This window comes from Grampus griseus, assembly GCF_964374135.1.
Source record: "Grampus griseus genome assembly, chromosome: 2".
Lineage (NCBI taxonomy): Eukaryota > Metazoa > Chordata > Mammalia > Artiodactyla > Delphinidae > Grampus > Grampus griseus.
The window spans coordinates 92,278,381-92,291,197 of NC_139018.1; the positions used below are offsets into that span (position 1 = coordinate 92,278,381).

General features: G+C 41.1%; 1 protein-coding gene across 3 annotated transcripts in view; it reads left to right on the top strand.

Annotated features, from left to right (window-relative positions):
• GALK2 (galactokinase 2) overlaps positions 1 to 12,817 on the top strand; it is a 128,081-nt gene that overhangs the window by 68,939 nt on the left and 46,325 nt on the right. For all 3 annotated transcript variants that reach the window (XM_082647801.1, XM_082647802.1, XM_082647803.1), the window contains 2 exons: positions 3,525 to 3,623; positions 5,105 to 5,257. In XM_082647801.1, the coding sequence (XP_082503927.1) occupies positions 3,525 to 3,623; positions 5,105 to 5,257 (252 nt within the window). The remainder of the gene's footprint in view (positions 1 to 3,524; positions 3,624 to 5,104; positions 5,258 to 12,817) is intronic.

The following is a 12,817-nucleotide window of genomic DNA, read 5'->3' on the forward strand; positions in this document are numbered from 1 at the left end:
GGTATTTTTCTCCATATTATGGATGGGAGGTAATATAGCCTGGTGATTAAGAGTGTGGGCTCTGGGGTTAGACAAGTGGAGTTTGAATTTCAGCTTTAGTAATTACTAGCCTAGTCTCAACTAATAAACCCACTCAGTTTCCTTGTCTGTAAAATGAGGAGGAGATACCTATCTTATAGGGTCATTGTGAGAAGTAAATGATTAATTCATATAAAGCAATTGGAACAATACCTGGCATATAGTAAGTAGTCAATAAATTCTAACTGTGAAAACTATTATTGTTATTAATAGTCTATGAAGAAATGGAAACTCAGAAAAGTTAAGCAATCTATCTAAGGTCACCTAGCTCGTTGGCAGGAGGGTTGGGGCTTTAATCAAGATTTGGAAGCTTCTGGTACTAGTTTCTTTCCTCTATATTTACCACTGAGTTCCTCATGCATTCCGGGGGCACTGTAAAATGAGTCATCCTTTCCTTCATCTTTCTTATCTTCATTTTCTTTTTGTTTCCTCCATTTAAAACTCATGGTTATTGTCTATCCGGTAATGAGATCCACATGTCAGAATTCAGCATGAGAGGTATCAGCAAAGTATAGGGATATCTGCAGCCCTGCAGATGGACTCTCCTTGACACAGAGATGCTGAGGACTCCTGGGGTCCCTCTGAATTTCGTGGAGGTAGGTAGTCTGGAAAAATTAACCTATTTCTGGTAAAGTATACCATTGTTGCCACGCATTCAGAGGCTTTTAAAAACAATAAGCATATACTTCTCGATGCCTTAGTTTCTTTCCTCTTAAGAGGGAGAGTACTTAAATTTTGGTGATCTCATTTGTCATTTCACATCCCTGTGAGGTAGTGAAAAAAATAGGCTATGTTATTCGGTTATATTATTTGGCAGTGGGTAGGGGAGTAATAAAAGTCCAGTGTGAAAAGAACACAAACTTTGGAGTCAGGCAGATGAGGTTCAAATCCTGGCTTCTCCACTGTTTATGTCTCCAAGTCCCATTTTCCTCATCTGTATAATAAGGATAAGCAGAGAGTTGTTTGGAGGCCTAAAGGAGAGATAATGCCAGGTACTTAGCATGTAAGTATGACTGTTACTGCTGTTGTGGGGAGGTGACTTTTCACACTGGCCACTGTCACAGTTATGTAAGGACCCAGGTCTCCTCATTCCTCATGAATCGTGCATGGACTTCTTCTCCTGGGTATATTGTTTCTTTACATTTTAAAATCCAAGTGTTTTGACCTTTTGATTACTAATTTATTTTTAATGTGCCTATTATGGAAGATTGCTGGTTCTGGTGTGTTCATTAGGCCACGCACAATGCCCATTACGTCAAAATACCAAGCTTACCTCGTGTCATGAAGCAAAATTAATGTTAGTGAATCCAACAAGGAATATGACACTTACAGGATCTATCAAATGATGTTTGGGCAGCTATTCTCAGAAAGTGAAAGCAGCGGGTTGTTTTTGAGTATTTACTTTGTGCTCAGCATTGTGTGAGGTAGGGGACACAAAAGAAACAGCTATTTTATCTGTTTCTCACAGGACTGACAATTTTCTGGGGTAAATAGATGTGATTGAAACCTGACACTATTAAAGAGCAATAGTGAACACTATGTGATTCAGTCTTATTAGTTAAGTGGGCTCTGGTCTGGGCACTGCATGGGCTCTCATAGACTGATGGATAAACACACAAGGAAGGCCACACTTAAAGCATGGTTTGGTAAATGAGCATAGAGTTATATACAGGGAGCACAGAAGAGGGATTATGTGGAGTGTGTGTGCCTTTGGGCGGTGGTGAGGGCTCCAAGGGAGAGGTGACACTTGGGTTAATCCTGATGACGAGTGGGGGATGCTGGAGAGAGGAGTACTGAGTGAGGAGGACAGGAAATCACAGTTTTAAAGGCACTGAGAGAGCCTGGGGGTGACGAGGAACAGCATTTTTCCAGTGGTCTGAGCCTAGGGTTTACGGGGTTAGTGGTGAGAGAGCAGGATGGAGGTGTGAGCAAGGGATAAGTCATTAGAGATGTTGTGTACCACAATGAGAAGTATGATCGTCAAGGCACTGGCAACCAAGCAAGCAAGAGATGATTATATCAGTGCTTCACAATGATCACTGTAGGGGAATCTTCCAGTAAAACAGGTAAGAAATAAAGGCTTGAATCAAGTCTTAGAAGAAAAAAAAAATGAATGAGTGAATGAATAGTAGGGTAAGTGGATTATACTGTTAGTGTTGTGAGGGTTTAGAGAAGCAGGATGCCGTAGTGGGAACAGTATTTGAGGAAGACTGTGTGATGGAGGAAGATTTGAGTGGACTTGCCCATAGTAGGTAGCCAATAAGCCGGATATTGGATGGCAATAGGATTTATATGAGAGAAGACAGGAAATAATACCAGGTTACATAAATGTGTGAGATGGTCATGGAGACAAATATAATTGGAAAAGAGTGGTAGATAATATGATTTCACGTGTAAATTGGTTGCACATTTTGGAAAGCTTTGAAATGCCAAGTTGAGGAATTTGAACTTATTTCTAGGAAATAAGAAGCCATAGAAGGAATAGGAGGCCATAGAAGATTCTTAAATAGATATTTTGACATTTTCAGTTTGGATTAGAAATGTGTTAATGTATTGGGCCTCTTCATCTTGATTGGAGGAAGGTGTGTCTGATGAGATGACACTAGTTCTGATTCTTACATTTAATGGAAAAGCCACAGAGGAAGCATTACTTTTGGACCGGAAAATAAGGTTGGATGACCTCACTTTGGCTGTGGGGAGACTGTGGAGTAGTCCACTGTTGGGAGACAAAGCTGAGGCAGAAATGAGTGAGTGCCCATATGAGATTTTTGGTGATGCCAGTCTAGAGAGGGAATGGAGCAAATACAGGAGACACTGCTTGCCCTGTGGAGTCTTTTAGGGATAGCAAATACAGTCGGCCCTCCTTATATCTTCAGGTTCTGCATCTGCAGATTCAACCACCCATGGATCAGAAATATTCCAAAAAATAGTCCAGAAAGTTCCAAAAAGCAAAACTTGAATTCGCTGCACACTGGCAACTATTTACGCGGCATTCACATTGTATTTACAACTATTTACGTAGTATTTACATTGTATTAAGTACTATAAGTAATCTAGAGATTATCTAAAGTATATGAGAGGATGTGCATAGGTTATGTGCAAGTACTTTGACATATTATATAAGGAACTTGAGCATCCTCAGAGTTTGGTATCCCGTGGGGTCCTGGAACGAATCTCCTATGGGTACTGCGGGACGAGACTGTACACAACATGCACAGTCAATATCTCATTCCAACTCATAGCAGACATTAATTGATCTTTGTATGTTTTCCTATTGAGCTTAATGGTAGTCTTGGAGTTCTTGTTAACCCAATGCTGCAGGCAGCTACTATCAGTTGATCAGAGCTGCACTGGAATTCAAACCCATATGTCATGTCTGGAGTAGGAAATGAATGAGCAATAGATTATGATTTACTCACAGTGCAAATCAATTTTTACTTTTCCAGGTGGAACTTGCAGAAATCTGCGCCAAGAGTGAGCATTACATTGGCACTGAAGGAGGAGGGATGGACCAGTCCATATCGTTTCTTGCAGAAGAAGGAACTGTAGGTGGCACTGAGCTATTTGGAAATATCCACCAGGGAATGTTCACCCAGAGAGGAAGGCCTTGAGATCCCCAGAGTGCTTTTTTTTCTGGGCAGCCTATTCTTTTAGGCTCTATTGTAGGATGGTATTTCTCAACTGCTTTGTAATTCAAGGCTATCACCAGTTCACTGACTCCGTTTCATGTTGATCACCTCTCCCTTAAGCTTCCAGAATCATACCTCAGGTGTCTAGGGTTTTTTTCCCCCCATCCTTCTAATTCATTGTTAGCATGCGATTTCTCAACTCCCTAGTTATTGGGACCTCTTTTCTCGCTCTTGTCCCAAATCATTTCGTCTCATGGCATTTTCATAATCTCCTGTTGGTTTTAAACCCAAATGTTAGTTCTCTTACCACATATATTCACTCGTCCTCTTTTTTGTAATTTACTCTATGGTATCATTTTTCTCTGCCAACATTTTTGGGGCTTTAGTGGTAGGGAAAAGAATGTTGACAGGAAGCCAGGAATGAATTCCTTAGCCAATACCACTTCCCCTTGGTTATCAACTCCCATAGACAGAGCAGAGGTTTTCATAGTTGCCATAAACTGACCATTTCCAAAATAGAAACAGACATTTCTTTAAAATCTTTCCTTAGTTTTCGATCAGATTCCTACAGGTTTGGCTATTTTCCAAGAATACCTGGATTTCTTCTTATTAAGAGTATTTGTTGTTGATTCCCCTAAGCCAAAGACAGGAGGCATGAGGAAATTTGGTTTAATGCTAAGAAAATACTCTGGGTCTTTTGGATGAGACCTGACAAGCAGACATGATGGCAAGAGTCCTGTTGTTAACATAAGTTAGCTGTAGAGTCTGAACAAAGTCCAAATTCTTTGGGCTTGCAAAATACTTCATGATCTGACCCCTGCTTTACCTGCCCTTCGCTCAGTTCTATCCTCTCACCATGGCTCATCCCTCAAACACTAAGCTCCAGCTACATTGCAATACCCAAAACTCTATTAACACCTCATGTTATTTTTTGCCTGTGAACTTGCTTATACTCTTCCCTCTTCTTGACATCCTGTTTGGGTAAAGAAACCCTCTGTCTGTCCTACTTTCGCTCATCCTTTAAGTCTCAGTTTAGATTTCCCTTTTTTTCAGGGGCACCTACACTAGGCTATATCTGATCAGGTGCTACAACTGTGTTTCTGTATAGTGCCCTGTGCTTTGCTACCCTTTTAACACCACCTGGCAGTGTATTTGACTACTTGACTGCCTTTCCCACTAGATTGTAATCTCTATGAGGGCAGGGACAGTGTCTGTCCCATTCACTCTTGTATCTTCAGTGCCTAGTACAGTGCCTGGAAGTCAGTAAATAATATTTGAATGAATAAATGGATGCATTTTTGGGAAAAATTTTTACTAAGGTAAATAAATGCGTAAATGGTTAAATATTTTCTGAATTCTAATACATTGTATCTCACCTGTCATTTTTTTCTCAATAGGCCAAGTTAATAGAATTTAGTCCTCTGAGGGCAACTGATGTGAAACTCCCAAGTGGAGCAGTGTTTGTGATTGCCAACAGTTGTGTGGAAATGAATAAAGCAGCAACTTCTCATTTCAATATCAGGGTGATGGAGTGTCGGCTGGCTGCAAAGGTATGAACTTGGCAAACTAGTGAAACTTGAAGTTTCACTAGGCTTTCTCCTGTTCTTTTTCTCTTTGTTCCCTATTATTTTGTCTGTTTCCCTAAAATTTAGGGCAACATTCTGACTGCAGCAATGTCCTAACTGAAGTTTTTTAATACAGAGAAATTTGATTTCAAACTCAGGAGATAAATAAACGTATAGGTGTGCCTTGCAACCTCTAGCTATTTGGAAACTATGTGAACTTCACAGTTGAGTCTTCTAGGGTGGAAATGGGGAGAAGAGGACAGCTCAACTTATATCTGTGTAGTACAGGCCATGGGTTAGGTCCACGGGTGGAGAAAGATAGTTGGGGTGAATGATGGGAGGTGACCATAACTAATCTTGTTTCTTCGACAAAAGTGACGATAGCCTCAACCCTCAGTCCTCTCACATGCACCATTGGCCATCACTGTTCCTTCTAAAAATACAGGCTTGGTGTCTACTAGGGAAATGCACACCAGAAAGGAGTCTTGGCAGTTCTCTGTTCCACAGCTTAAAAGACACTTGCTAGTCTAGCCTTAAATCTACTTAGGAAGTATTCACTGAATACCTGTTGTACACTTAGCATGAAGATATACAAAAGGATACAGGACATAAGAATAGAGAGAGTAGAGAGTAAAGGTTAGGGGGATTTGAAATAGGAAATGGTTAGTATTTGATCAGGTGGTATGTAAACAGGTACTCTAAAAAGTGGCACAGAAATTAAATGTTATGTAAGATCTAGAATGGCACATGTTATGATTTAAAAGTTGGAGAGAACTGAGGCTGGGAGCTGGGGAGTAGAATCTTGGTCAGGAGCTCTACCATGCTTTCTCCCTGTCATCCTTCACATAGCAGATAGAATGATGGTTTACAAATTTAAATCTGATCAGGTAGTTCCCCTGCTTAACACCTTTCAGATACTTTACATTTCATTGGAATAAAGTCAAAAGTCCTTCTCACTTCCTGGAGAGAACTGCAGGATCCGATATGTGCCTCATCCTCTTCCTCTCTTAGCATCCCTCAGTCCCTTTACACTCTAGCCATGATGCTCATTCTCACCGCAGGGACTTGTACATGCCCAGAATGCTCTTGCTCCAGCCCTCTATGAAGTCTCAGCCTAAGTGTCCCTCAGAAAAGCCTTCCTTGACTTCCTTACTCCCAGACTAAGGTGAGGCTCTCTTTGTATTTCATAGCACTTGCACCTCTCAGGTATGATACTTATCACAGTTGTTTGATGTCTGTCTCTTCTTTCTGACTTGATTTTACCTGAGGGCCAAGACTGTCCATCTTGTTAACTCTTATATCCCTAAGGCCTGGTATAGTGCTTAGGCTGAAGTAGGCACAGGCAACACACAACATGTGTTGAATAAATGAAAAACTATTCCCTGGGTTACCTGCCCTGTCATATTTATTTTGCTCAATTTCACAGTTTTTTACAAGTGCATAGGGTGTGCCCAGCACTGAACTAGATACCATGGAGCTGGGTAAGGTGTAGTTATCCCTTGGGCTGACCTACCACTTTGCCCCTTACTCCCATCCCCTGAAGTTGTGAAGTTGAGAATGGATGAGCCAGAAAATAAAAGTTTTTTTTTTTTTCTGGAAAATTTTAGTGTTAAACATTTTTTAAAATCATGATTTAAGTGTTTTAAATATGTAATTTACTTATTCAGATAATTTCTAAAAATTCTATGAAAGAAATGTTTCAATATTAAACTCTTCTGATCAGTGCATATATGAGAAGAAGTAGTGCAGTAAACTTTTCAATGTCAAAGGCTTCAGTGAATGTTTTTCCCTCTTAGGGCAAACTTGTTCTTTCAGGAGATGGAAGAAATTAGTGTCTTATTTGTTTAAGGGCTTATTCTTGTTGACTTTTTATTTTGAGGTATATGAGTAAGTGCTGCCTTCCTGAGGAGACCTCAAACGTACACAACATTGTTTTCAGAGTTTTATCACGAAATTAGATATCATTTATGAGACTCATAGGTGAGCCAAAACAAGTATGAGATGTGTGAAATGGGTTCATATTGTAATGACGCTTTTCCAAAGATGCAAGAAGAAAATGAGAAATAAAATTGTGGTGCTGAAGCTCTGTAGTGAAAGTTGTCAGGCTGGGAGAGGGAGGTGTCTTTTGGGAGTGAACTAGAAAAAGGGCTTCTCTTTCTGGAGCAGTAGCTGAAAACCTTAATCCGCTGCAGAACTTTTTGTTCTTGAGGCTGTCTTCTGAGTTTAACTGTATAACTCCATGTGCATTTTAGAGGTACTTTGGTCAGTGAAATTGGCTTTTTACCACACACTCCTCCCACTTGATGTAGATAAAATACATTATTTTAAGTACTCTGAATTTTTCTCTCTTTTGAAATATGGAAGAAAGAAAATTGAAAGCCTTTATCAAGATGCAGAATGTTTTCTAAATCACGTTGCTGCAAATCATGAGAATCCAAGGTTATATACAAAAGGGAAATAAAGATAAAACTGCTAATATAGGCTCTGCAGATAGATCTTGATGCCAAGAATATGCTCTTGCCTAGGGAATATAGGCTGGAATTCTGCTAAGCTTATTTTAATTACAGTATGGTGCCATTCTTCCGTTTTCAGCAATGTGTGAATGAATATAATTTTTGTTTGGAAATGGTCTCATTAAATCAGGAAATAAACTCTCGTAAAAAAAGTAAAGAAGCTTGTCTTAATCTGAATAAACTTGCTGCTTTCAGACAATAAAAATGAAGTGTTAGTGGAGAAATGACAGATCAGGATTTTTGTTTTGTTTTGTTTTGTTTTTTTGCGGTACGCGGGCCTCTCACTGTTGTGGCCTCTCCCGTTGCAGAGCACAGGCTCCGGACGCGCAGGCTCAGCGGCCATGGCTCACGGGCCCATCCTCCCGGACTGGGGCACGGACTCGTGTCCCCTGCATCGGCAAGCGGACTCTCAACCACTGTGCCACCAGGGAAGCCCTGAGGATAGTTTTGAAAATGATTCTGATTAAGTAGAGCTCCACATGGAAAAATTGTAATAAATAACACTTATTTTTCCTCTCCTCCTATTTCCCCAAGGTAACTTTTTGAAAAATGAGTACCTTTTGTGTCTACTTAGCACAGGGAAGTACACTAAACCAATGAAGATGATTTTTCTTTGTTTTGCTTTAATGTTGGTAGTTTCTTCTGTTCTTAAGTCTCCTTTCTCTCCCTCTCTCTCTCTTCCTCCCTGCTCCTCTCTTTCTAACAGCTTCCCCAAACTAATTAATGCAGATTCATTAAAAGTCAGAGTCTTGCAGAGGCATTTGAACTAAAATTTAAAACATTTCAAGGCAAACACAATAGAGATTTATAATTATTATTTGCGTAAATGATTCTTTTTTTTTGAATTTTATTTTACTGTTTTCTACAGCAGGTTCTTATTAGTTATCCATTTTATACATATTAGTGTATATATGTCAATCCCAGTCTCCCAGTTCATCCCACCACCAAATGAGTCTTTTAAGTGAAGCACATTTTTATGTTCTTAAATTAACAAAGTAGCCAGAAATCTTTAATGAGCACAAAGTTTTTCATATTTTATACATATTCAGTGGCTTAAGCTTTTCCAGAATTGGGGGACTTCCCTGGTGGCACAGTGGTTAGGAATCTGCCTGCCAATGCAGGAGAGAGATTTGGAGCCCTTGTCTGGGAGGATCCCAGATGCCACGGAGCAACAAACCCCGTGCGCCACAACTACTGAGCCTGTGCTCTAGAGCCTGCGAGCCACAACTACTGAAGCACGCGCGCCTAGAGCCCGTGCTCCGCAACAAGAGAAGCCACCACAATGAGAAGTCCATGCACCACAATGAAGAGTAGCCCCCGCTCGCCACAACTAGAAAAAGCCCAGGCATAGCAACGAAGACCCAATGCAGCCAAAAATAAACAAATTAAAAAAAATTTTTTTTCCAGAATTGCCTTATATCTATAAAAAAGAGTATCCCTTAATTATATTGAGGGATAAAATGTGTGATGCTGATAATAAGTATTATGGGAAGTCAAAAAGGGAAGGGAAATTATGCTGTTGCATTTTGCATACCCTGAGCTTCTTGTGGCAACATGTGCAGCAATGAAGGAGAGGGTTTCATGTGGTCCTTTGACGCTTCAAGGAAAATTTACAGTGTGATTTTTTACAGAGCGTGTCTGGTTAGTGGCCAGCACTCATCCAGTTCTTTTTTTTTTTTTTTTAGCTCCTGCCACTTAGTGGTCAATATGGAGCTTATTCTTTGTCTGGTGAGGAGAAGTGGTATAATATTCTCAGGGCTTCTGCAGTTTTCTTGAATTTGAGTGGAGAAAAACCAAACACCCAGGAATGTAGCCAGTTTCACTCAGCCTATTGATTTAGTTGAGCTCACTCTGCCAGGATACTGGTGTGGAGTATCCCAGGACAGTGAGTCCTGGCTGCAGGGCAGAGCACACACACACTGGGGAATAGTGGAACCAGGTGTAGCAGGACCTTGAGTGCTGTGCTGAGGATCACCCAGGCTTGGTCCTGGAAGTGCAAATGTTAGCAAGGTATTCTAGAAATATTAAGCTGGCAGCAGGAACTTTTGTTTGGTTGAAGAGAAGTGAAGAGAAGGGTCTTAAAGTGTCAGGGGGGACGGGATAACAAGAGAGGGATATGAAAGAATCTCTGACAGAACCTAGTAAAGGGTCAGGTATAAGGCTCTCTGTGATTGGGTGTCTGTCTTCCTTTTGGCTTAAATGCCATTACGTTGAGGAATGACCACCCTCCCCACTTCCATTATGTTAAATGCCCTTTTATATGCTCTTGCCACATCCTATATTTTTCCATTATAGTAGTTTATCACAAATGGAGTAAGTTCTTCACTATATAATTATTAATTGATGCCTGTCTCCTCGGGTTGACTCTGAGCTCCATGCAGTCAGGAGCCATGAGTGCTTCATACCCTGCAGTGAACACGCATGGCATGCAGACATGTGCAGGTAAAGGCTAAGTGTTGAGTCGAAAAGGGCTGTAGTTTTAAGCTGAAATGATGGGTGGAAAGCACTCATAGATATGGGGAAGGTAGGATGGAAGGTGATATGAAAGTGGGAGGTGATGATACTTCCCCATGGAATTTTCTTATAAGTGGTTAGAAATTTGAGGTTGGAATGTTTCACTTGGCTTGGACAATAGTCTTTCAACTATTTTGAGATAATAGTTGAAACCAAGGACTGAGTTCAGTTTGCTGAGGGAGAGAATGTGGCAAGAGAAGAGCAGAAGGCCGGGGTTTAAATTTGGGAGATGGCTTCAATAATAATGAAAGGAGAAAACTGAGTCCTGGGTGGAAATGTAAGGACCAGAGAGGTGAGAGGGAAACCGGGAAAATTCAGGAGAATTTTGGAGAACGTGGAGAGTGGGGATGACCAGCACTGGGGAAGGTCAACATTGTGAATGTGTTCATGATGATTATGAGCGGAACATGGGCATGAAGTCACTGTGGAATGGCTCCATGAAGTTGGAGGAGGGTGAGGGGGAGATAAGCCAAAAAAAAAAAAAAAAAAGTATCCACGATAAAAACAGTTATGTATGATCCCATTTATGTCAAACTGTATGTGTGTACGTGTGTAAGAAGTATGCATAAAAAATGTATCATAGGATATCAGTTGGGAGATTGGTGGTTATCTTATTGGGATGATTACAGGTGATTTCTTTTATACTTTGTAATTTTTTTAAACTTCAAATTGTTATGTGTTTCTTCACATTTTAAAAATAAGCGTGGGTGATTTATAGAACCCAAACCAACAACAACACAGCTGCTTTTGTTGTGTGGAAAACAGCTTGTCAGAGAAGGGATTTGAAATTTTATCCTTTGCTGAGCTGGTGAGGAGAAAGACTTGACACTTTTCCGTTGACTTGTTAATACTGCAAAATGCAATGAGAACGTCAGAGAGAGGTGGGTTCTGACAGACAGCCTCCTGAGTTCGAGTCCATATGTTAGCACTCTCCTACCACACCCTCTTAATAGAAGCCCCAGAGACCCTCTCAGACTGAAGATGTCTTCTAGCTGCAGGAGAACGCTGAGTTTGCACATGAGACAGCCTGGAAGTCTGGGGAGCTAACACCCTTGGAATCAGCCCTCAATCAATGGTGTATGAGAGTTAGCGGGTAAATATCTGAGCTTTCTTGTCTATGTGTAGGACACATCCGAGCTTTATACATACAGGTCCCAGAGGGTCCAGCAGGCCCCGCTTCACCTCTCACATCACTGCACTTCATCTTGGCTTCTCTTCCTGTCTCATTTAAGACTCCTCTATCAGCACTTCTCTGTATCTCCCTCTCCCCCTAAATTCTTGTCTCACGGCCTGCTTCTGAGAGAAACCAACCTAAGACAGGGTCCTAGCACTATTTATCTACATCTTTCCATGACTGTGGACAAAATATTCGTTGCCTGCTTTCTTGTCCACAGAGCATCAGCCAGGCTCAGGAACCTCCCAGGAATGGAATCGGAAATAAACACCTAATGTTTATAGTGGTGAAGAGAAAATGGTAGATGTTGACAAAGAATCGCTTTCTCGTATATCCCCACCCTGCTGCTGAGTGAGGAACTTGTCACAAAATGACCCATAGCCCTGACTCCTAGCCCTGCTTCACAAATGTGAAGTAGGGCCAGGCGACAGGGCTGTGAGCGGCAAATGCCCTCATGAAGTTCTGTCTTGGGCAACAGATCTCACCCACCCACTTCCCTCATCTGCAAGTCATCTTTCTGTTTCCTGGGCCAAATTTTAAAGGGCTTAAGCAGCTTTCTGATTTTACTCCTAAAATGTAGTGCACTACTCAGCGACTCATGGCTGTGCAGCTGTCATTGAGGGCTTGTGGTAGGTTTCATTCTTAATTGAAATATACACCCAATTGGCCACGTGGACCCTCCAGCTGAGAGCTAAGCGGGCGGAACAGCAAACTGGGATATTGCTAGGCTGAATGTTAGTGCCTCTGTTTGTGGAACAAAAGTGCATTGGGAGGCTGCCTTTGAAAACAGCTTTGTAGGCAGCAGGCAACCCTCGAAGACTTTCTCCCCACACAGTCCTGGGCCAGTTTCCTGGGATCAAGTGCCTGAGGCAAAGTGACTTGTTCACTGTGAGGTCAGGGTTGGGAACTTGGAGATGGTGTTTACTGCAAGGTTCTTAGGAAGAGCCCATTCTCATCACTTGGGGGTCGTTCTTTGATTTTTTTTTTCCATTTCCTTCTTATTTTAGAAGGAACCCATCTATCAAAGTGTTTTAAATCACTGGAATGTTCACTTCTAACACAAAACTTAGTTTGTATTTAGAAACCATTTCTAAAACTTGAGTGGTGATTTGAGCTAAAATGAGTAGTGTGACATGGATATCAAGCATAGCCCATTGAGAATGTGGCCTTGGGGAAGCAAGAAAGAGGTACAGGACACGGGTTAAATTTCCAACTCTGTTCTTACTAGGTAGGTGACTTCGGGCAAGTCACTCTCATCTCTTAAATAGGGTAATAATACCTATCTCACAGAGCTGTCAAGGCTGAAAAGAAATAAAAAGCACGTTTAAATCACACAGCGCTATA